General features: G+C 47.0%; 1 protein-coding gene across 1 annotated transcript in view; it reads left to right on the forward strand.

Annotated features, from left to right (window-relative positions):
- The window catches only part of LOC115125864 (serine/threonine-protein kinase 3-like), a 53,571-nt gene extending 28,401 nt beyond the window's left edge, over positions 1–25,170 (forward strand). The window contains exons 8-11 of the mRNA XM_065018076.1: positions 10,984–11,106; positions 12,897–13,092; positions 18,981–19,165; positions 24,086–25,170. Coding sequence (XP_064874148.1) covers positions 10,984–11,106; positions 12,897–13,092; positions 18,981–19,165; positions 24,086–24,244 — 663 coding nt within the window. The 3' untranslated portion in view covers positions 24,245–25,170. The remainder of the gene's footprint in view (positions 1–10,983; positions 11,107–12,896; positions 13,093–18,980; positions 19,166–24,085) is intronic.
- Positions 25,171–25,437: the final 267 nt, after the last annotated feature.

Here is a 25,437-nt window from a genome sequence, read left to right on the forward strand (position 1 = left end):
GTGGATGAAGAGTTACCTGTCTAACAGAACACAGAGGGTGTTATGGTTTTACACCCCCTGCTATAATGTGGATAAAGAGTTACCTGTCTAACAGAACACAGAGGGTGTTATGGCTTTACACCCCCTGCTATAATGTGGATAAAGAGTTACCTGTCTAACAGAACACAGAGGGTGTTATGGCTTTACACCCCCTGCTATAATGTGGATGAAGAGTTACCTGTCTAACAGAACACAGAGGGTGTTATGGTTTTACACCCCTGCTATAATGTGGATAAAGAGTTACCTGTCTAACAGAACACAGAGGGTGTTATGGCTTTACACCCCTGCTATAATGTGGATAAAGAGTTACCTGTCTAACAGAACACAGAGGGTGTTATGGCTTTACACCCCCTGCTATAATGTGGATAAAGAGTTACCTGTCTAACAGAACACAGAGGGTGTTATGGCTTTACACCCCCTGCTATAATGTGGATAAAGAGTTACCTGTCTAACAGAACACAGAGGGTGTTATGGTTTTACACCCCCTGCTATAATGTGGATAAAGAGTTACCTGTCTAACAGAACACAGAGGGTGTTATGGTTTTACACCCCCTGCTATAATGTGGATAAAGCGTTACCTGTCTAACAGAACACAGAGGGTGTTATGGCTTTACACCCCCTGCTATAATGTGGACAAAGAGTTACCTGTCTAACAGAACACAGAGGGTGTTCTTTAATGGGAGCCTCTCCAATATTATCCAGGTAGAATCAGGAATTCCCCAGGGCAGCTGTCTAGGCCCTTTACTTTGTTCAATCTTTACTAATGACATGCCACTGGTTTTGAGTAAAGCCAGTGTGTCTATGTATGTGGATGACTCAACACTATACACGTTCACTATTACAGTGACTGAAATGACTGCATCACTTAACAAAGAGTTACAGTTAGTTACAGAATGGGTGGCAAGGAATAAGTTAGTTCTAAATATTTATAACACTAAAAGCATTGTATTTCAAATCAAAAATCAAAGTTTATTTGTGACATGCGCTGAATACAACATGTGAAATGCTTACTTACAGGCTCTAACCAATAGTGCAAAAAAGGTACTAGGTGAACAATAAGTAAGTAAAGAAATAAAACAACAGTAAAAAGGCAGGATATATACAGTAGAGAGGCTATAGAAGTAGCGAGGCTACATACAGACACCTGTTAGTCAGGCTGATTGAGGTAGTATGTACATGTAGATATGGTTAAAGTGACTATGCATATATGATGAACAGAGAGTAGCGAGGCTACATACAGACACCGGTTAGTCAGGCTTATTGAGGTAGTATGTACATGTAGATATGGTTAAAGTGACTATGCATAGATAATAACCAGAGAGTAGCAGCAGCGTAAAAAGATTTGGGACAAATCATTCACTAAACCCTAAACCTCACATCCATCTTGTCGTGAATAATGTGGAAAGTTGAGGTGACTAAACTGCTTGGAGTAACCCTGGATTGTAACCTGTCATGGTAAAAAACATATTGATACAACAGTAGCTAAGATTTTTAAAATTTGATTTCACCTTTATTTAATAGGCCAGTTGAGAACAAGTTCTCATTTACAACTGCGACCTGGCCAAGATAAAGCAAATCAGTGAGACACAAACAACAACACAGAGATACACATAAACAAACACAATAGAATCATCAGTATACACTGTGTAGATGGGGAGAAGTGTAGATGGGGAGAAGTGTAGATGGGGAGAAGTGTGTCCATAATAAAGCGCTGCTCTACCTTCTTAACAACACTATCAACAAGGCAGGTCCTACAGGCCCTAGTTTCTACCTTCTTAACAACACTATCAACAATGCAGGTCCTACAGGCCCTAGTTTCTACCTTCTTAACAACACTATCAACAAGGCAGGTCCTACAGGCCCTAGTTTCTACCTTCTTAACAACACTATCAACAAGGCAGGTCCTACAGGCCCTAGTTTCTACCTTCTTAACAACACTATCAACAAGGCAGGTCCTACAGGCCCTAGTTTCTACCTTCTTAACAACATTATCAACAAGACAGGTCCTACAGGCCCTAGTTTCTACCTTCTTAACAACATTATCAACAAGACAGGTCCTACAGGCCCTAGTTTCTACCTTCTTAACAACATTATCAACAAGACAGGTCCTGCAGGCCCTAGTTTTGTAGCACCTGGACTACTGTTCAGTCGTGTGGTCAGGTGCCACAAAGAGGACTTAGGAAAATTGCAATTGGCTCAGAACAGGGCAGCAAGGCCCTTGGATCTACACAGAGACTAATATTAATAATATGCATGTCAATCTCTTCTGGCTCAAAGTGGAGGAGATATTGACTTCATCACTACTTGTATTTATGAGAGGTATTGACATGTTGAATGTACCGAGCTGCCTGTCTAAACTACTAGCACACAGCTCAGACACCCATGCATAACCCACAAGACATGCCACCAGAGGTCTGTTTAAACTACTAACACACAGCTCGGACACCCATACATAACCCACAAGACATGCCACCAGAGGTCTGTTTAAACTACTAGCACACAGCTCGGACACCCATGCATAACCCACAAGACATGCCACCAGAGGTCTGTTTAAACTACTAGCACACAGCTCGGACACCCATGCATAACCCACAAGACATGCCACCAGAGGTCTCTTCACAGGCAAAGGGAGTGTCGTATCTTTACTATCATTAAATTGAAGACTTTGTTTTTATCAAAGATTCTCTGTAATTAGTATTACGCTATCAAATTGATTAATCATGTAACTGTAATTAACTAGGAAGTCGGGGCACCAAGGAAAATATTCAGATTACAAAGTTATCATTTCCTAAAATAACTTTTCAGATATTTTATCTGATCAATTAGTCTTCGAATTAATGAATTATTTACTTTACCTCACGTTAGTCTCATTCCAAACATCGTAAATTGTTGATTATCTGCACGAACCCAGTCTCTCCTCTGAGTCATCCATACATCAATTGTCTTCAATCATTTATTTATTACTAAGTAATTCACAGAAATACATAAACAAAACAACAAGTGAAATATGGTTACAAGAAATGATAGGAGAATGTGCCCTAGTGGGCTAAACCGGCATGGCGGCTTGTTAGACTAAAGGGGAAGTGGGGGTCAGCTGAGAAGTCACCTCAGAGTGATAATTATAACAATTGAAATGCTAATCCTTTGCACATAAACGCTCACTCATTCGGGAACAATTGCAATCAATATATATATATTTACGCTCAGTGTGTCGTCTTGATCTCTGTTGAGAAGTTGTTTATTTTGTAGAATTGTCCGTCTCTCTCTCTCTGTCGTGGTTAGAGGGGATAGTTCAGAGTGACACTCATTCATGTTGTTGTAGGATAAATGTTTGTCGTTCTTCGCATTCAATGATACCGAATTCCTAGCTGCAGACTAGTAATTAATATCAAAGACTTGTTCTTATTCTGTCAGTATCGATAGTCTAAGTGTTTAACCACGTGGTATGGTTAAAAGATTCAGCAATGGTCTACAACCTTTGTCCCCTCCTAATGGAGAAAAGAATGGTCTGGTGATAATTTCTCAAAGTTCGGTTTTATTCGAAATTTCAGAAAAGGGGCTGTCCCAGGATGCCTGACCCTAACTGGGCACAGGGGCGGTCCTCTGATTTATTTCAAATCAAAGGGGAATTGGATTTTCCTTCATTAAACAGTTCAAAATCATATTACACAATTTTACAAACAGTATCATACTTATTCATATTATACAACAATTAGATGTAAACCTCATATCTGAGGCTATTATATAAACAGCGTTATGGTAATGTGGCCACACCGTCTCTATTATATAAACAGTGTTATGGTAATGTAGCCACACCGTCTCCCATGAGCTTCCCAAGTTGTAACAAACGGACGAGTTCGTAGCTGGATTCTTCACCGATCTTTTATACTTTCTCCGGAACATGAAATTTGTTCGGACCTCCAGTTCTGTGAGGTGGAAGAAATTCATTTGTTCTCTATGAAACTTCACTCTCTCTCTATACTGTGTGGCCATGAGGCAGGGTCTTCTCAGGAATTTACGACCTTTCTCTGACCACAGCAGCCTAGTTGAAGGAGGCAGGGAGAGGGGGATGGGCTTGCTGTACCAAAAGAGGGCAACGTCATGACAGGAGGCACACAGTACTGCATAGAGCCATGACTACATGGAACTCTATTCCACAGTACTACATAGAGCCATGACTACATGGAACTCTATTCCACATTACTACATAGAGCCATGACTACATGGAACTCTATTCCACAGTACTACATAGAGCCATGACTACATGGAACTCTATTCCACATTACACAGAGCCATGACTACATGGAACTCTATTCCACAGTACTACATAGAGCCATGACTACATGGAACTCTATTCCACATTACTACATAGAGCCATGACTACATGGAACTCTATTCCACATTACTACATAGAGCCATGACTACATGGAACTCTATTCCACAGTACTACATAGAGCCATGACTACATGGAACTCTATTCCACAGTACTACATAGAGCCATGACTACATGGAACTCTATTCCACAGTACTACATAGAGCCATGACTACATGGAACTCTTCCACAGTTCCCACAGTACTACTATAGAGCCATGCCTACATGGAACTCTATTCCACAGTACTACATAGAGCCATGACTACATGGAACTCTATTCCACAGTACTACATAGAGCCATGACTACATGGAACTCTATTCCACAGTCCTACGTAGAGCCATGACACATGGAACTCTATTCCACAGTACCATAGAGCCATGACTACATGGAACTCTATTCCACAGTACTACATAGAGACATGACTACATGGAACTCTATTCCACATTACCACATAGAGCCATGACTACATGGAACTCTATTCCACATTACTACATAGAGCCATGACTACATGGAACTCTATTCCACATTACCACATAGAGCCATGACTACATGGAACTCTATTCCACAGTACTACATAGAGCCATGACTACATGGAACTCTACAGTTCCATGACAGTGGAACTCTATTCCACATTACTACATAGAGCCATGACTACATGGAACTCTATTCCACAGTACTACATAGAGCCATGACTACATGGAACTCTATTCCACAGTACTACATAGAGCCATGACTACATGGAACTCTATTCCACAGTACTACATAGAGCCATGACTACATGGAACTCTATTCCACAGTACTACATAGAGCCATGACTACATGGAACTCTATTCATTCTACATAGAGCCATGACTACATGGAACTCTATTCCACATCAGGTAACTGATGCAGCAGTAGAATCAGATTTAAGAAACCGATAAACACCTTATGGAACAGCGGGGACTGAAGCAACACAACCATTGGCACAGACACACAATAACATGCACACCATACACACACATACACATGGATTTAGTACTGTAGATGTGGTGGAGTAGGGGCCTGAGGGCACACCGTGTGTTGTAGATGTGGTAGTGGTGGAGTAGGGGCCTGAGGGCACACCGTGTGTTGTAGATATGTGGTAGTGGTGGAGTAGAGGCCTGAGGGCACACCGTGTGTTGTAGATATGTGGTAGTGGTGGAGTAGGGGCCTGAGGGCACACCGTGTGTTGTAGATGTGGTAGTGGTGGAGTAGGGGCCTGAGGACACACCGTGTGTTGTAGTGGTGGAGTAGGGGCCTGAGGGAACACAGTGTGTTGTAGTGGTGGAGTAGGGGCCTGAGGGAACACAGTGTGTTGTAGTGGTGGAGTAGGGGCCTGAGGGCACACAGTGTGTTGTAGTGGTGGAGTAGGGGCCTGAGGGAACACAGTGTGTTGTAGTGGTGGAGTAGGGGCCTGAGGGAACACAGTGTGTTGTAGTGGTGGAGTAGGGGCCTGAGGGCACACCGTGTACTGTAGATGTGGTAGTGGTGGAGTAGGGGCCTGAGGGCACACCGTGTGTTGTAGATGTGGTAGTGGTGGAGTAGGGGCCTGAGGGCACACCGTGTGTTGTAGATGTGGTAGTGGTGGAGTAGGGGCCTGAGGGCACACCGTGTGTTGTAGATGTGGTGGAGTAGGGGCCTGGGGCACACCGTGGATGTGGTAGTCGGGCCTGAGGGCACACCGTGTGTTGTAGATGTGGTAGTGGTGGAGTAGGGGCCTGAGGGCACACCGTGTACTGTAGATGTGGTAGTGGTGGAGTAGAGGCCTGAGGACACACAGTGTGTTGTAGTGGTGGAGTAGGGGCCTGAGGGCACACCGTGTACTGTAGATGTGGTAGTGGTGGAGTAGGGGCCTGAGGGCACACAGTGTGTTGTAGTGGTGGAGTAGGGGCCTGAGGGCACACCGTGTACTGTAGATGTGGTAGTGGTGGAGTAGGGGCCTGAGGGCACACCGTGTGTTGTAGTGGTGGAGTAGGGGCCTGAGGGCACACAGTGTGTTGTAGTGGTGGAGTAGGGGCCTGAGGCACACCGTGTGTTGTAGTGGTGGAGTAGGGGCCTGAACACAGTGTGTTGTAGTGGTGGAGTAGGGGCCTGAGGGCACACCGTGTGTTGTAGATGTGGTAGTGGTGGAGTAGGGGCCTGAGGGCACACCGTGTGTTGTAGATGTGGTAGTGGTGGAGTAGGGGCCTGAGGGCACACCGTGTGTTGTAGATGTGGTAGTCGTGGAGTAGGGGCCTGAGGGCACACCGTGTGTTGTAGATGTGGTAGTGGTGGAGTAGGGGCCTGAGGGCACACCGTGTACTGTAGATGTGGTAGTGGTGGAGTAGAGGCCTGAGGACACACAGTGTGTTGTAGTGGTGGAGTGGGGCCTGAGGGCACACCGTGTACTGTAGATGTGGTAGTGGAGTAGGGGCCTGAGGGCACACAGTGTGTTGTAGTGGTGGAGTAGGGGCCTGAGGGCACACAGTGTGTTGTAGTGGTGGAGTAGGGGCCTGAGGGCACACAGTGTGTTGTAGTGGTGGAGTAGGGGCCTGAGGGCACACCGTGTACTGTAGATGTGGTAGTGGTGGAGTAGGGGCCTGAGGGCACACCGTGTGTTGTAGTGGTGGAGTAGGGGCCTGAGGGCACACAGTGTGTTGTAGTGGTGGAGTAGGGGCCTGAGGGCACACCGTGTGTTGTAGTGGTGGAGTAGGGGCCTGAGGGAACACAGTGTGTTGTAGTGGTGGAGTAGGGGCCTGAGGGCACACCGTGTGTTGTAGATGTGGTAGTGGTGGAGTAGGGGCCTGAGGGCACACAGTGTGTTGTAGATGTGGTAGTGGTGGAGTAGGGGCCTGAGGGCACACAGTGTGTTGTAGATGTGGTAGTGGTGGAGTAGAGGCCTGAGGGCACACAGTGTGTTGTAGTGGTGGAGTAGGGGCCTGAGGGCACACCGTGTGTTGTAGTGGTGGAGTAGGGGCCTGAGGACACACCGTGTGTTGTAGATGTGGTAGTGGTGGAGTAGGGGCCTGAGGGCACACCGTGTGCTGTAGATGTGGTAGTGGTGGAGTAGGGGCCTGAGGGCACACCGTGTGCTGTAGATGTGGTAGTGGTGGAGTAGGGGCCTGAGGACACACCGTGTGCTGTAGATGTGGTAGTGGTGGAGTAGGGGCCTGAGGACACACCGTGTGTTGTAGATGTGGTAGTGGTGGAGTAGGGGCCTGAGGACACACCGTGTACTGTAGATGTGGTAGTGGTGGAGTAGGGGCCTGAGGGCACACAGTGTGTTGTAGTGGTGGAGTAGGGGCCTGAGGACACACCGTGTACTGTAGATGTGGTAGTGGTGGAGTAGGGGCCTGAGGACACACCGTGTGTTGTAGTGGTGGAGTAGAGGCCTGAGGGCACACCGTGTGTGTGTAGTGGTGGAGTAGAGTGAGGGCACACAGTGTAGATGTGGTAGTGGTGGAGTAGGGGCCTGAGGACACACCGTGTGTTGTAGTGGTGGAGTAGGGGCCTGAGGACACACCGTGTACTGTTGTGGTAGTGGTGGAGTAGGGGCCTGAGGACACACCGTGGACCTGAGGACACAGTGTGTTGTAGTGGTGGCTGAGGACACTGTACTGTAGATGTGGTAGTGGTGGAGTAGGGGCCTGAGGGCACACCGTGTACTGTAGATGTGGTAGTGGTGGAGTAGGGGCCTGAGGGCACACCGTGTGTTGTAGATGTGGTAGTGGTGGAGTAGGGGCCTGAGGACACACAGTGTGTTGTAGTGGTGGAGTAGGGGCCTGAGGGCACACCGTGTGTTGTAGTGGTGGAGTAGGGGCCTGAGGACACACCGTGTGTTGTAGATGTGGTAGTGGTGGAGTAGGGGCCTGAGGGCACACCGTGTGTTGTAGTGGTGGAGTAGGGGCCTGAGGACACACCGTGTGTTGTAGATGTGGTAGTGGTGGAGTAGGGGCCTGAGGGCACACCGTGTGTTGTAGATGTGGTAGTGGTGGAGTAGGGGCCTGAGGGCACACAGTGTACTGTAGATGTGGTAGTGGTGGAGTAGGGGCCTGAGGACACACCGTGTGTTGTAGTGGTGGAGTAGGGGCCTGAGGGCACACCGTGTGTTGTAGTGGTGGAGTAGGGGCCTGAGGGCACACCGTGTGTTGTAGTGGTGGAGTAGGGGCCTGAGGGCACACCGTGTGTTGTAGTGGTGGAGTAGGGGCCTGAGGACACACCGTGTGTTGTAGATGTGGTAGTGGTGGAGTAGGGGCCTGAGGACACACCGTGTGTTGTAGATGTGGTAGTGGTGGAGTAGGGGCCTGAGGGCACACCGTGTACTGTAGATGTGGTAGTGGTGGAGTAGGGGCCTGAGGGCACACCGTGTACTGTAGATGTGGTAGTGGTGGAGTAGGGGCCTGAGGGCACACCGTGTACTGTAGATGTGGTAGTGGTGGAGTAGGGGCCTGAGGGAACACCGTGTACTGTAGATGTGGTAGTGGTGGAGTACACCTGAGGGGACACCGTGTGTTGTAGTGGTGGAGTAGGGGCCTGAGGGCCACCGTGTGTTGTAGTGGTGGAGACCTGAGGGCACACCGTGTGTTGTAGTGGTGGAGTAGGGGCCTGAGGGCACCTGAGGACACACCGTGTGTGTAGTGGTGGAGTTGAGGACACACGTGTGTTGTAGTGGTGGAGTAGGGGCCTGAGGACACACCGTGTGTTGTAGTGGTGGAGTAGGGGCCTGAGGACACACCGTGTGTTGTAGTGGTGGAGTAGGGGCCTGTGTTGTAGTGAGTAGGGGCCTGAGGACACCGTGTGTTGTAGGTGGTAGTGGTGGAGTAGGGGCCTGAGGACACACCGTGTGTTGTAGTGGTGGAGATGTGGTAGTGGTGGAGTAGGGGCCTGAGGACACCGTGTTTGTAGATGTGGTAGTGGTGGAGTAGGGGCCTGAGGGCACACCGTGTACTGTAGATGTGGTAGTGGTGGGTAGGGGCCTGAGGACACCGTGTGTAGATGTGGTAGTGGTGGACACAGGACAGGACACCGTGTGTTGTACAGAGGGGGCCTGAGGACACCGTAGTGTAGATGTGGTAGTGGTGGAGTAGGGGCCTGACAGTGTACTGTAGATGTGGTAGTGGTGGAGTAGGGGCCTGAGGACACCGTGTGTTGTAGATGTGGTAGTGGTGGAGTAGGGGCCTGAGGACACCGTGTGTTGTAGATGTGGTAGTGGTGGAGTAGGGGCCTGAGGACACCGTGTGTAGATGTGGTAGTGGTGGAGACACACCGTGTGTTGTAGATGTGGCCTGAGACTACCGAGGACACACCGTGTACTGTAGATGTGGTAGTGGTGGAGTAGGGGCCTGAGGGCACACAGTGTACTGTAGATGTGGTAGTGGTGGAGTAGGGGCCTGAGGGCACACAGTGTACTGTAGATGTGGTAGTGGTGGAGTAGGGGCCTGAGGGCACACCGTGTACTGTGAGATTTGTGAAGGTATTGTAATGTTTTAAAGTTGTATAAACTGCCTTAATTATGCTGGACCCCAGGATGAGTAGCTGCTGCCTTGGCAGGTGAGACACAGACAGACAGACGGACGGACGGACGGACGACTACCACAGGTGAGACACAGACGGACGACTACCGCAGGTGAGACACAGACAGACGACTACCACAGGTGAGACACAGACAGACGGACGACTACCGCAGGTGAGACGCAGACGGACGACTACCACAGGTGAGACACAGACAGACAGACGGACGACTACCGCAGGTGAGACACAGACGGACGACTACCACAGGTGAGAGACAGACAGACAGACGGACGACTACCGCAGGTGAGACACAGACGGACGACTACCGCAGGTGAGACACAGACAGACGACTACCACAGGTGAGACACAGACAGACAGACAGACAGAGACGACTACCACAGGTGACAGACAGACAGACAGACTACTACCACAGGTGAGACACAGACAGACAGACAGACAGACAGACAGACGACTACCACAGGTGACAGACAGACAGGTACCACAGGTGAGACACAGACAGACAGACAGACAGACAGACGACTACCACAGGTGAGACACACACAGATGACAGACTACCGACGACTACAGACAGACAGACAGACAGACGACTACCACAGGTGAGACACAGACAGACAGACAGACAGACGACTACCACAGGTGACAGACAGACAGACTACTACCACAGGTGAGACACAGACAGACAGACAGACAGACAGACGACTACCACAGGTGAGACACACAGATGGACGACTACCGCAGGTGAGGAGACACAGACAGACAGACAGACAGACGACTACCACAGGTGAGACACACACAGATGGACGACTACCGCAGGTGAGACACAGACAGACAGACAGACAGACTACTACCACAGGTGAGACAGACAGACAGACAGACTCCTGTATACTGGTAGAACATCATAGTGTGGTCTTCTGTAGCTCATCAGAGCACCTTGACAGTTATCTGGCTATGCTGTCCCTTCCTCTACCAACATATTAAACCACTGGCAGGCACGTGGAGCTTCGTCAACTAACTGCCATCCTCCTCTCGCTCTCTCCTGTAGCATCCGTTCATCACAGCAGCCAAGCCAGTCACCATCCTGAGAGACCTGATCACTGAGTCCATGGAGATGAAGGCTAAGAGACAACAGGAGCAGCAGAGAGAGCTGGAGGAGGAGGACGACTCTGTAAGTATAGTTTAGTCTAGGATCTATGTACACAGTACACAGCCATTAAAGCAGCTGGGTTCAGACATGTTCACTGGGCTTCTAGGTGCGTTATAGTTCTGATGATCGTCAACTACAAGTAGGGGATTGGTTGATGCTGAATGTTATATTAAAATATTCCCCCCATTTCATCTAAGTCAATATGAAACCAATAAAACGTATCTTAATAGTTAGCTAACACCAGTCTGCTGAACAGGCAAAGAAAAGGTAATGGAACCTTGACACAAATTACTTTTGCCATTAGCTAGCTAGCTAGAGCTAGACAACAACAGCTGACCTCAACACTTCACGTAAAAGCTACAGGTAACTGTCAAAATAAAGGAAACACCAACAGTGTCGTAATAGGGCGTTGGCCCACCATGAGCCAGAACAGCTTCAATGCATCTTGGCATAGATTCTAGTGTCTGGAACTCTAATGGGGGGGATTCAACTAGGGCTGTTGCAGTGACTGTATTACAGCCACACCGACAGTCACGAGTCATGACCGCAGTACAATTCCACATGACCATTGAGTCACGGTAATCTCCTCTTATGCACAGTGGTCTTGCGTTGGTAGTACCCGTCCCTAATGGCCTGGTACTCAGGGCTCTATTGTCCCTCCATCAGGTCCTAATGGCCTGGTACTCAGGGCTCTATTGTCCCTCCATCAGGTCCTAATGGCCTGGTACTCAGGGCTCTATCGTCCCTCCATCAGGTCCTAATGGCCTGGTACTCAGGGCTCTATCGTCTCCATCAGGTCCTAATGGCCTGGTACTCAGGGCTCTATCGTCTCCATCAGGTCCTAATGGCCTGGTACTCAGGGCTCTATTGTCCCTCCATCAGGTCCTAATGGCCTGGTACTCAGGGCTCTATCGTCCCTCCATCAGGTCCTAATGGCCTGGTACTCAGGGCTCTCTCGTCTCCATCAGGTCCTAATGGCCTGGTACTCAGGGCTCTATCGTCTCCATCAGGTCCTAATGGCCTGGTACTCAGGGCTCTGTCGTCCCTCCATCAGGTCCTAATGGCCTGGTACTCAGGGCTCTCTCGTCTCCATCAGGTCCTAATGGCCTGGTACTCAGGGCTCTCTCGTCTCCATCAGGTCCTAATGGCCTGGTACTCAGGGCTCTCTCGTCTCCATGCTCATTCAACATACAGTGCATCCCGAAAGTATTCAGACCCCCCCAGAAATATAAGGTACTTTCAAAGTTACAAAAATGTCAACCTGTTTTTGCTTTGTCCTCATTGGGTATTGTGTGTAGATTGATTTGAAATAATTTCATCCATTTTAGAATAAGGTCAGCTAGCTCATGTCCAAATGCCAGTCCTACATTCTTCCACAAAGAAGGTTTGAATCCTAAGCAACCTGCCTACATAGTGTTGAAGTACAATAGACTAACATAACTACTGTAGTAGGTTAAAGCTGTGTGTTGGAAAACCTTGGTAGAGGTGGATTACACGTTAGTGCTTTTGTTGCTTAAGACCAATGCTTATTTTACACTTAAAAGGTTGTTTTTGTGTTAATAGATACCTAGTATGAAAGCAGAATAATGGGCCAGCACACATTTGATATATTTGCAGTTGATACTTTGAACGTAATTTTTTATTTCCTGGGTAACATGTCCTTCTACACAGCTCAGGTTTGGGCCTGCACATTCCGCAGTTAGTGGGTATTTGTATGAATGAATCCCAGCACCTTACTGTGTCCACCTGCTGATGTAAAAAGGACAAGTTAGTTTGATTGACCTGACTGTCCTCTCTCTCTCTGTGTCCAGGAAGAGGAGGTGGAAGTGGACTCCCACACCATGGTGAAGTCTGGGTCAGAGGGGGCTGGCACCATGAGAGCTACCAGCACCATGAGTGACGGAGCTCAGACCATGATCGAGCACGGCAGTACCATGTTAGAGGCAGACCTGGGAACCATGGTCATCAACAGTGATGAGGAGGACAACGATGAAGGCTCAATGAGGAGTGAGTAGAGCTTGTCAGGATAGTACCGTAGGCTGTAACATAGTATATTTTGTGATCATTTAGTTATATTTATTATAGTGAGCTGTCAGCGTAGTACCCATTAGGCTGTAGCTGACATTATCTCGTTTTTGTTATACATTTTTATTTGATTTGAGACTAGATGCACACGGAGAAAGACTTAAACCCCCAACCTCCGTCCTGTAACTGTCTCTGTCTTTAGTATAGTAGTGTTGCTACTGGAAACAAATATATCAATGCAAAATACAACAATTCCTGAGTTACAGCTCATGTAAGGAAGTCAGTCAATTCAAATAACTTCATTAGACCATAATCTATGGATTTCACAAGACTGGGCACAGCCATAGGCCTACCCACTGGGGAGCCAGGTCTCTATGGATTTCACAAGACTGGGCACAGCCATAGGACTACCCACTGGGGAGCCAGGTCTCTATGGATTTCACAAGACTGGGCACAGCCATAGGCCTACCCACTGGGGAGCCAGGTCTCTATGGATTTCACAAGACTGGGCACAGCCATAGGCCTACCCACTGGGGAGCCAGGTCTCTATGGATTTCACAAGACTGGGCACAGCCCTACCCACTAGGCCTACCCACTGGACCCACTGGGGAGCCAGGTCTCTATGGATTTCACAAGACTTAAGACAGCCATAGGCCTACCCACTGGGGAGCCAGGTCTCTATGGATTTCACAAGACTGGGCACAGCCATAGGCCTACCCACTGGGGAGCCAGGTCTCTATGGATTTCACAAGACTGGGCACAGCCATAGGCCTACCCTCTGGGGAGCCAGGTCTCTATGGATTTCACAAGACTGGGCACAGCCAATGGCCTACCCTCTGGGGAGCCAGGTCTCTATGGATTTCACAAGACTGGGCACAGCCATAGGCCTACCCTCTGGGGAGCCAGGTCTCTATGGATTTCACAAGACTGGGCACAGCCATAGGCCTACCCTCTGGGGAGCCAGGTCTCTATGGATTTCACAAGACTGGGCACAGCCATAGGCCTACCCTCTGGGGAGCCAGGTCTCTATGGATTTCACAAGACTGGGCACAGCCATAGGCCTACCCACTGGGGAGCCAGGTCCAGTCAATCGGAATGAGTTTTTCCCCCACAAAAGGGCTTTATTACAGACAGAAATATTCAGTTTCATCAGCTGTCCGGGTTTTTATTTATTTTATTTTACCAGGCAAATTCTTAAGAACAAATTCTTATTTTCAATGACGGCCTAGGAACAGTGGGTTAACTGCCTGTTCAAGGGCAGAACGACAGATTGGTACCTTGTCAGCTCGGGGATTTGAACTTGCAACAGTCTGGTTACTAGTCCAACGCTCTAACCACTAGGGCTACCCTGCCGCCTCTACACTCTAACCACTAGGCTACCCTGCCGCCTCTACACTCTAACCACTAGGCTACCCTGCCGCCTCTACACTCTAACCACTAGGCTACCCTGCCGCCTCTACACTCTAACCACTAGGCTACCCTGCCGCCTCTACACTCTAACCACTAGGGCTACCCTGCCGCCCCGGGGGCTGATCTCAGATTATTCAGCAGGTGAAGAAGTCGGATGTAGAGGTCCTGGGCTGGCGTGGTTACATGTGGTCTGCAGTTGTGATGCCGGTTGGACGTACTGCCAAATTCTCTAACACGATGTTGGAGGTGGCTTGTGGTAGAGAAATGAACATTCAATTATCTGGCAACAGCTCTGGTGGACATTCCTGTAGGCAGCATGCCAATTGCACATTCCCTCAAAAATATAGATATCTTTGGCATTGTGTTGTGACAAAACTGCACCTTTTTAGTGGCCTTTTATTGTCCCCAGCGCAAGGTGCACCTGTGTAACGTAATCAACACTACTAGCTAGCCAGCTAGCCCCGAATAGCAGCACAGTAGAAACTATTACACTCAACGGAACGACTTGATTAGTGTAGTGCCAACAACGCAGCCACTGCCAGCTAGCCTACATAGTCAACAACGCAGCCTCTGCCAGCTAGCCTACTTCAGCAGTACTGTATCATTTTAATCATTTTAGTCAATAAGATTCTTGCTACGTAAGCTTAACTTTCTGAACACTCGAGACGTGTAGTCCACTTGTCATTCCAATCTCCTTTGCATTAGCGTAGCCTCTTGTGTAGCCTGTCAACTATGTGTCTGTCTATCCCTGTTCTCTCCTCTCTGCACAGACCATACAAACGCTCCACACCGCGTGGCCGCGGCCACCTAATCTGGTGGTCCCAGCGCGCACGACCCACGTGGAGTTCCAGGTCTCCGGTAGCCTCTGGAACTGCCGATCTGCGGCCAACAAGGCAGAGTTCATCTCAGCCTATGCCTCCCTCAGTCCCTCAACTTCTTGGCACTGACGGAAACATGGATCACCACAGACAACACTGCTACTCCTACTGCTCTCTCTTCGTCCGCCCACGTGTTCTCGCACACCCGAGAGCTTCTGGTCAGCGGGGTGGTGGCACCGGGATCCTCATCTCTCCCAAGTGGTCATTCTCTCTTTCTCCCCTTACCCATCTGTCTATCGCCTCCTTTGAATTCCATGCTGTCACAGTTACCAGCCCTTTCAAGCTTAACATCCTTATCATTTATCGCCCTCCAGGTTCCCTCGGAGAGTTCATCAATGAGCTTGATGCCTTGATAAGCTCCTTTCCTGAGGACGGCTCACCTCTCACAGTTCTGGGCGACTTTAACCTCCCCCCACGTCTACCTTTGACTCATTCCTCTCTGCCTCCTTCTTTCCCTCCTCTCCTCTTTTGACCTCACCCTCTCACCTTCCCCCTACTCACAAGGCAGGAAATACGCTCGACTTCATCTTTACTAGATGCTGTTCTTCCACTAACCTCATTGCAACTCCCCTCCAAGTCTCCGACCACTACCTTGTATCCTTTTCCCTCTCGCTCTCATCCAACACTTCCCACACTGCCCCTACTCGGATGGTATCGCGCCGTCCCAACCTTCGCTCTCTCTCCCCGCTACTCTCTCCTCTTCCATCCTATCATCTCTTCCCTCTGCTCAAACCTTCTCAACCTATCTCCTGATTCTGCCTCCTCAACCCTCCTCTCCTCCCTTTCTGCATCCTTTGACTCTCTATGTCCCCTATCCTCCAGGCCGGCTCGGTCCTCCCCTCCCGCTCCGTGGCTCGACGACTCATTGCGAGCTCACAGAACAGGGCTCCGGGCAGCCGAGCGGAAATGGAGAAAACTCGCCTCCCTGCGGACCTGACATCCTTTCACTCCCTCCTCTCTACATTTTCCTCTTCTCTCTCTGCTGCTAAAGCCACTTTCTACCACTCTAAATTCCAAGCATCTGCCTCTAACCCTAGGAAGCTCTTTGCCACCTTCTCCTCCCTCCTGAATCCTCCTCCCCCTCCCCCCTCCCCCTCTCTGCAGATGACTTCGTCAACCATTTTGAAAAGAAGGTCGACGACATCCGATCCTCGTTTGCTAAGTCAAACGACACCGCTGGTTCTGCTCACACTGCCCTACCCTGTGCTCTGACCTCTTTCTCCCCTCTCTCTCCAGATGAAATCTCGCGTCTTGTGACGGCCGGCCGCCCAACAACCTGCCCGCTTGACCCTATCCCCTCCTCTCTTCTCCAGACCATTTCCGGAGACCTTCTCCCTTACCTCACCTCGCTCATCAACTCATCCCTGACCGCTGGCTACGTCCCTTCCGTCTTCAAGAGAGCGAGAGTTGCACCCCTTCTGAAAAAACCTACACTCGATCCCTCCGATGTCAACAACTACAGACCAGTATCCCTTCTTTCTTTTCTCTCCAAAACTCTTGAACGTGCCGTCCTTGGCCAGCTCTCCCGCTATCTCTCTCAGAATGACCTTCTTGATCCAAATCAGTCAGGTTTCAAGACTAGTCATTCAACTGAGACTTTCTTCTCTGTATCACGGAGGCACTCCGCACTGCTAAAGCTAACTCTCTCTCCTCTGCTCTCATCCTTCTAGACCTATCTGCTGCCTTCGATACTGTGAACCATCAGATCCTCCTCTCCACCCTCTCCGAGTTGGGCATCTCCGGCGCGGCCCACGCTTGGATTGCGTCCTACCTGACAGGTCGCTCCTACCAGGTGGCGTGGCGAGAATCCGTCTCCACACCACGTGCTCTCACCACTGGTGTCCCCCAGGGCTCTGTTCTAGGCTCTCTCCTATTCTCGCTATACACCAAGTCACTTGGCTCTGTCATAACCTCACATGGTCTCTCCTATCATTGCTATGCAGACGACACACAATTAATCTTCTCCTTTCCCCCTTCTGATGACCAGGTGGCGAATCGCATCTCTGCATGTCTGGCAGACATATCAGTGTGGATGACGGATCACCACCTCAAGCTGAACCTCGGCAAGACGGAGCTGCTCTTCCTCCCGGGGAAGGACTGCCCGTTCCATGATCTCGCCATCACGGTTGACAACTCCATTGTGTCCTCCTCCCAGAGCGCTAAGAACCTTGGCGTGATCCTGGACAACACCCTGTCGTTCTCAACTAACATCAAGGCGGTGGCCCGTTCCTGTAGGTTCATGCTCTACAACATCCGCAGAGTACGACCCTGCCTCACACAGGAAGCGGCGCAGGTCTAATCCAGGCACTTGTCATCTCCCGTCTGGATTACTGCAACTCGCTGTTGGCTGGGCTCCCTGCCTGTGCCATTAAACCCCTACAACTCATCCAGAACGCCGCAGCCCGTCTGGTGTTCAACCTTCCCAAGTTCTCTCACGTCACCCCGCTCCTCCGCTCTCTCCACTGGCTTCCAGTTGAAGCTCGCATCCGCTACAAGACCATGGTGCTTGCCTACGGAGCTGTGAGGGGAACGGCACCTCAGTACCTCCAGGCTCTGATCAGGCCCTACACCCAAACAAGGGCACTGCGTTCATCCACCTCTGGCCTGCTCGCCTCCCTACCACTGAGGAAGTACAGTTCCCGCTCAGCCCAGTCAAAACTGTTCGCTGCTCTGGCCCCCCAATGGTGGAACAAACTCCCTCACGACGCCAGGACAGCGGAGTCAATCACCACCTTCCGGAGACACCTGAAACCCCACCTCTTTAAGGAATACCTAGGATAGGATAAAGTAATCCCTCTCACCCCCCTTAAAAGATTTAGATGCACTATTGTTCCACTGGATGTCTTAAGGTGAATGCACCAATTTGTAAGTCGCTCTGGATAAGAGCGTCTGCTAAATGACTTAAATGTAAATGTAAATGTAATAATCATGCTATTTAATCATCTTCTTGATATGCCACACCTGTCAGGTGGATGGATTATCTTGGGGGGGAAAGGCTCACTAACAGGGATATAAACAAATTTGTGCACAGCATTTGAGAGAAAATAGCTTTTTGTGCATGTGGAACATTTCTGGGCTCTTTTATTTCAGTTCTTGAAACACTTTACATGTTGTGTTTTTATATTTTTGGTCAGTATATTTTAAAACCTTATCTATTCCTCCTAGATATAAATCTTCACAGTTAGAAAATTATTATATTCAAGGGATACATCAGGATTTTGGCAATGAGGCTCTTAATCTACTTCCCCAGAGTCAATGACCTCGTGGAAACCATTTTTATGTTTCTGCGTACAGTTTGAAGGAAGTTGCTAACTAGCGTTAGCGCAATCACTTAGAAGTCTATGGGAACAGCTAGCATGCTCGCAGATACCCATAATGCTAGCTGATACCCATAGGCTTCCAGTCATAGCGGCTCACGAAACTACCTCCAACTTCCTGCATACTGGAAACCGAGACATAACGATCTGGAAGTATCCCTTTAACATGTGTTCATTACTCCAACATGCCGAGCTCTACCTCCCTCCACGCCGTGTGGTGTTGTTATTCATTAGGAAGAGTAAATGTTTCCTTCTCTCTGCACAGGACACCCCACCTCCCAGCAGGCCCTGAGACCCTCCTTCATGGACTACTTTGACAAGCAGGACTCTAAGGTCCAACAGGAGAGCTATAACCATAACCGGCAGCAGGAACCAGGCTATCACATCAGCCAGGCTAAGGACGTCTTCCCTGACAACTGGAAGGTTCCTCAGGACGGAGACTTTGACTTTGTGAGTTACACCTAATCACCCTTCCATGGAACTACATATAGAACCATCCATAGAAATACATTTAGAACCATCCATAGAACTACATATAGAACCATCCATAGAACTACATTTAGAACCATCCATAGAACAACAAAAATAACCATCCATGGAACTACATATAGAACCATCCATAGAAATACATTTAGAACCATCCATAGAACTACATATAGAACCATCCATAGAACTACATATAGAACTACATATAGAACCATCCATAGAACTACATATAGAACCATCCATGGAACTACATATAGAACCATCCATGGAACTACATATAGAACCATCCAGGGAACAACATTTCGAACCATCCATGGAACAACATATAGAACCATCCATAGAACAACAAAAATAACCATCCATGGAACTACATATAGAACCATCCATAGAACTACATTTAGAACCATCCACAGAACCACATATAGAACCATCCATAGAACTACATATAGAACCATCCATGGAACTACATATAGAAAAACATCTAGAACCATCCATAGAACTACATATAGAACCATCCATGGAACTTCATATAGAACCATCCATGGAACTTCATATAGAACCATCCATGGAACGACATATAGAACCATCCATGGAACTACATATAGAACCATCCATAGAACTACATATAGAACCATCCATAGAACTACATATAGAACCATCCATAGAACTACATATAGAACCATCCATAGAACTACATATAGAACCATCCATAGAACTACATATAGAACCATCCATAGAACTACATATAGAACCATCCATAGAACTACATATAGAACCATCCATAGAACTACATATAGAACAACATCTAGAACCATCCATGGAACTACATATAGAACCATCCATGGAACTACATATAGAACCATCCATGGAACTACATATAGAACCATCCATAAATCAACATATAGAACCATCCATAGAACAACATATAGAACCGTCCATGGAACTACATATAGAACCGTCCATGGAACTACATATAGAACCATCCATGGAACGACATATAGAACCGTCCATGGAACTACATATAGAACCGTCCATAGAACTACATATAGAACTACATATAGAACCATCCATAGAACTACATATAGAACCATCCATAGAACTACATATAGAACTACATATAGAACCATCCATAGAACTACATATAGAACCATCCATAGAACTACATATAGAACCGTCCATAGAACTACATATAGAACTATCCATAGAACTACATATAGAACCATCCATGGAACTACATATAGAACCATACAAACATATAGAACCATCCATAGAACTACATATAGAACCGTCCATGGAACTACATATAGAACCGTCCATGGAACTACATATAGAACCGTCCATAGAACTACATATAGAACTATCCATAGAACTACATATAGAACCATCCATGGAACTACATATAGAACTACAAATAGAACCATCCATAGAACTACATATAGAACCGTCCATGGAACTACATATAGAACCGTCCATGGAACTACATATAGAACCGTCCATGGAACTACATATAGAACCGTCCATAGAACTACATATAGAACCATCCATGGAACTACATATAGAACCATCCATAGAACTACATATAGAACCATCCATAAAACTACATGTAGAACTACATATAGAACCATCCATAAAACTACATGTAGAACTACATATAGAACCATCCATGGAACTACATATAGAACCGTCCATGGAACTACATATAGAACCATCCATAGAACTACATATAAAACTACATATAGAACCATCCATGTAACTACATATAGAACCATCCATGTAACTACATATAGAACCATCCATGTAACTAAATATAGAACCATCCATGTAACTACATATAGAACTACACGTAGAACTACACATAGAACAACATGTAGAGCGTTCTCTAGAACTTCATATAGAACTACACGTAGAACTACACATAGAACAACATGTAGAGCGTTCTCTAGAACTACATATAGAGCCGCCTATAGAACTTCATATAGAGCCGCCTATAGAACTACAGTACCAGTCAGAAGTTTGAACACACCTACTCATTCCAGGGTTTTTCTTTATTTAGACTTTTTTCTACTCTGTAGAATAATATTGAAGATATCAAAACTATGAAGTAACACACATGGAATGATGTTGTAACCATAAAAGTGTTTGAGCTTCTTCAAAGTAGCCAATCTTTGCCTTGATGACAGCTTTGAACACTCTTGGTATTCTCTGAACCAGCTTCATGAGGTAGTCACCTGGAATGCATTTCAATTAACAGGTATGCCTTGTTAAATTAATTTGTGGAATTTCTATCCTTAATGTGTTTGAGCCAATCAGTTGTGTTGTGACAAGGTAGGTTTGGTATTCAGAAGAAAGCCCTATTTGGTAAAAGACCAATTACATACAGTGGGGCAAAAAAGTATTTAGTCAGCCACCAATTGCAAATTCTCCCACTTAAAAAGATGAAAGACGCCTGTAAAAATCCAGAAAATCACATTGTAGGATTTTTAATGAATTGATTTGCAAATTATGGTAGAAAATAAGTATTTGGTCACCTACAAACAAGCAAGATTTCTGGCTCTCACAGACCTGTAACTTCTTCTTTAAGAGGCTCCTCTGTCCTCCACTCGTTACCTGTATTAATGGCACCTGTTTGAACTTGTTATCAGTATAAAAGACACCTTGTCCACAACCTCAAACAGTCACACTCCAAACTCCACTATGGCCAAGACCAAAGATCTGTCAAAGGACACCAGAAGTAAAATTGTAGACCTCCACCAGGCTGGGAAGGCTGAATCTGCAATTATTAGGAAATGGAAGACATACAAGACCACGAAAGATCTCACCCCGTGGGGTCAAAATGATCACAAGAACGGTGAGTAAAAATCCCAGAATCACACGGGGGTCCTAGTGAATGACCTGCAGAGAGCTGGGACCAAAGTAACAAAGCCTACCATCAGTAACACACAACGCCGCCAGGGACTCAAATCCTGCAGTGCCAGACGTGTCCCCCTGCTTAAGCCAATACATGCCCAGGCCCGTCTGAAGTTTGCTAGAGAGCATTTGGATGATCCAGAAGAAGATTGGGAGAATGTCAGATGAAACCAAAATATAACTTTTTGGTAAAAACTCAAATCGTCGTGTTTGGAGGACAAAGAATGCTGAGTTGCATCCAAAGAACACCATACCTACCGTGAAGCATGGGGGTGGAAACATCATGCTTTGGGGCTGTTTTTCTGCAAAGGGACCAGGACGACTGATCCGTGTAAAGGAAAGAATGAATGGGGCCATGTATCGTGAGATTTTGAGTGAAAACCTCCTTCCATCAGCAAGGGCATTGAAGATGAAACGTGGCTGGGTCTTTCAGCATGACAATGATCCCAAACACACCGCCCGGGCAACGAAGGAGTGGCTTCGTAAGAAGCCTTTCAAGGTCCTGGAGTGGCATAGCCAGTCTCCAGATCTCAACCCCATAGAAAATCTTTGGAGGGAGTTGAAAGTCCATGTTGCCCAGCCACAGCCCCAAAACATCACTGCTCTAGAGGATATCTGCATGGAGGAATGGGCCAAAATACCAGCAAACAGTGTGTGAAAATCTTGTGAAGACTTACAGAAAACGTTTGACCTCTGTCATTGCCAACAAAGGGTATATAACAAAGTATTGAGATAAACTTTTGTTATTGACCAAATACTTATTTTCCACCATAATTTGCAAATAAATTCATTATAAATCCTACAATGTGATTTTCTGGCTTTTTTTTCTTCTCATTTTGTCTGTCATAGTTGAAGTGTACCTATGATGAAAATTACAGGCCTCTCTCATCTTTTAAGTGGGAGAACTTGCACAATTGGTGGCTGACTAAATACTTTTTGCCCCACTGTATATGAGTCCAATTTTTATTTTTTGGGTTCCAACCGCCGTGTCTTTGTGAGACGCAGGGTTGGTGCATGGATGATCTCCGCATGTGTGGTTCCCACCGTGAAGCATGGAGGAGGAGGTGTGGTGGTGCTTTGCTGGTGACACATTTTGATTTGTTTAACACTTTTTTTGGTTACTACATGATTCCATATGTGTTGTTTCATAGTTTAGATTTCTTCACTATTATTCTACAATGTAAAAAAAATGAAAAAGCACTTGAATGAGTAGGTGTGTCCAAACTTTTGACCAGTAATGTACATACGTACATAAGATATTCAGATAAATACATTTAAAAAGTGGTATTGGGTTTTATTAGGATCTCCATTAGCTGTTGCAAAAGCAGCAGCTACTCTTCCTGGGGTCCACACAAAACATGAAACACAATACAGAACATTAATAGACAAGAACAGCCCAAGGACAGAACTACAAAACATTTTTTAATGGCACATGTAACCTACATATCAATACATACACACAAACTATCTACTCCAAATAGGGGAGAGGCGTTGTGCCGTGAGGTGTGGCTTTATCTGTTTTCTGAAACCAGGTTTGCTGTTTATTTGAGCAATATGAGATGGAAGGAAGTTCCATGCAATAAGGGCTCTCTATAATACTGTACGCTTTCTTAAATTTGTTCTGGATTTGGGGACTGTGAAAAGGCCCCTGGTGGTTTGTAATAGCATGTCTGTGATCAATAGGAATGTAATATTATCTCTTTGATTTAATAGTCATATGATGTCATCTCTGTGATTTGTAGTATGTGATGTCATCTCTGATCAATAGGAATCTAATATTATCTCTGTGATCAATAGGATTCTATCTCAGTGATCAATAGTCATGTGATATTATCTCTGTGATCCACAGTCAGGTGACATTATCTCTGTCCATCCCTTGGTCTTTACTTCCTACCTGACACAGTGATTTAGGTTGTGTCGTGTTCTAAAGTTGCTTCTCTCCCTCTGTGTGTCCCTGCGTGTTCTCTGTCTAAGCAGCTGAAGAACCTTGACTTTGAGGAGCTGCAGCTGCGTCTGACGGCTCTGGACCCCATGATGGAGAGAGAGATCGAGGAGCTGCGCCAGCGCTACACCGCCAAGAGACAACCCATCCTCGACGCAATGGACGCCAAGAAACGCAGACAGCAGAACTTCTGAAGAGCCTGACCTGAGGAACACATTCTGACCTGGGCCCGTGTTCATACAGCGTCTCACATTCCAGAGTGCTGATCTAGGCTACGGTCCACTTTCCATGTAATCTTATTCCTTATGATCTAAAAGGCAGAACTGATGCTAGATCAGCACTCTGGCAGCAGAACTGATGCTAGATCAGCACTCTGGCAGTAGAACTGATGCTAGATCAGCACTCTGGCAGCAGAACTGATGCTAGATCAGCACTCTGGCAGCAGAACTGATGCTAGATCAGCACTCTGGCAGCAGAACTGATGCTAGATCAGCACTCTGGCAGCAGAACTGATGCTAGATCAGCACTCTGGCAGCAGAACTGCTGAGGACCTTAGAAAAGGAATTCTGACCTGGTGCTTTCTGTTAAGACCTGACCAAGGGAGAGGAGAGACCTGACTGCTGTCTGGAATTTAATTCACCCTGCTTCTGTGCTTCTAAATGTCCTCCATTTTGTCTCTCATCACCACCCCAGTAGTCAGTGTGACCTGGAGTTATCCTATCTTCCCATGGCTCTGCTGGCCCTCAGGACTATTTTAAACAATTATTAGCCTCCCCCTTAATTATGAACCTGTAGGTAGCCTTATACCCCTCTGTTAATTATGAACCTGTAGGTAGCCTTATACCCCTCTGTTAATTATGAACCAGTAGGTAGCCTTATACCCCTCTGTTAATTATGAACCAGTAGGTAGCCTTATACCCCTCTGTTAATTATGAACCAGTAGGTAGCCTTATACCCCTCTGTTAATTATGAACCTGTAGGTAGCCTTATACCCCTCTGTTAATTATGAACCTGTAGGTAGCCTTATACCCCTCTGTTAATTATGAACCTGTAGGTAGCCTTATACCCCTCTGTTAATTATGAACCAGTAGGTAGCCTTATACCCCTCTGTTAATTATGAACCAGTTATATACCCCTCTGTTAATTATGAACCTGGTAGCCTTATACCCCTCTGTTAATTATGAACCTGTAGGTAGCCTTATACCCTCTGTTAATTATGAACCTGTAGGTAGCCTTATACCCCTCTGTTAATTAAACCAGTAGGTAGCCTTATACCCCTCTGTTAATTATGAACCTGTAGGTAGCCTTATACCCCTCTGTTAATTATGAACCTGTAGGTAGCCTTATACCCCTCTGTTAATTATGAACCTGTAGGTAGCCTTATACC

This window comes from Oncorhynchus nerka, linkage group LG4, assembly GCF_034236695.1.
Source record: "Oncorhynchus nerka isolate Pitt River linkage group LG4, Oner_Uvic_2.0, whole genome shotgun sequence".
NCBI lineage: Eukaryota > Metazoa > Chordata > Actinopteri > Salmoniformes > Salmonidae > Oncorhynchus > Oncorhynchus nerka.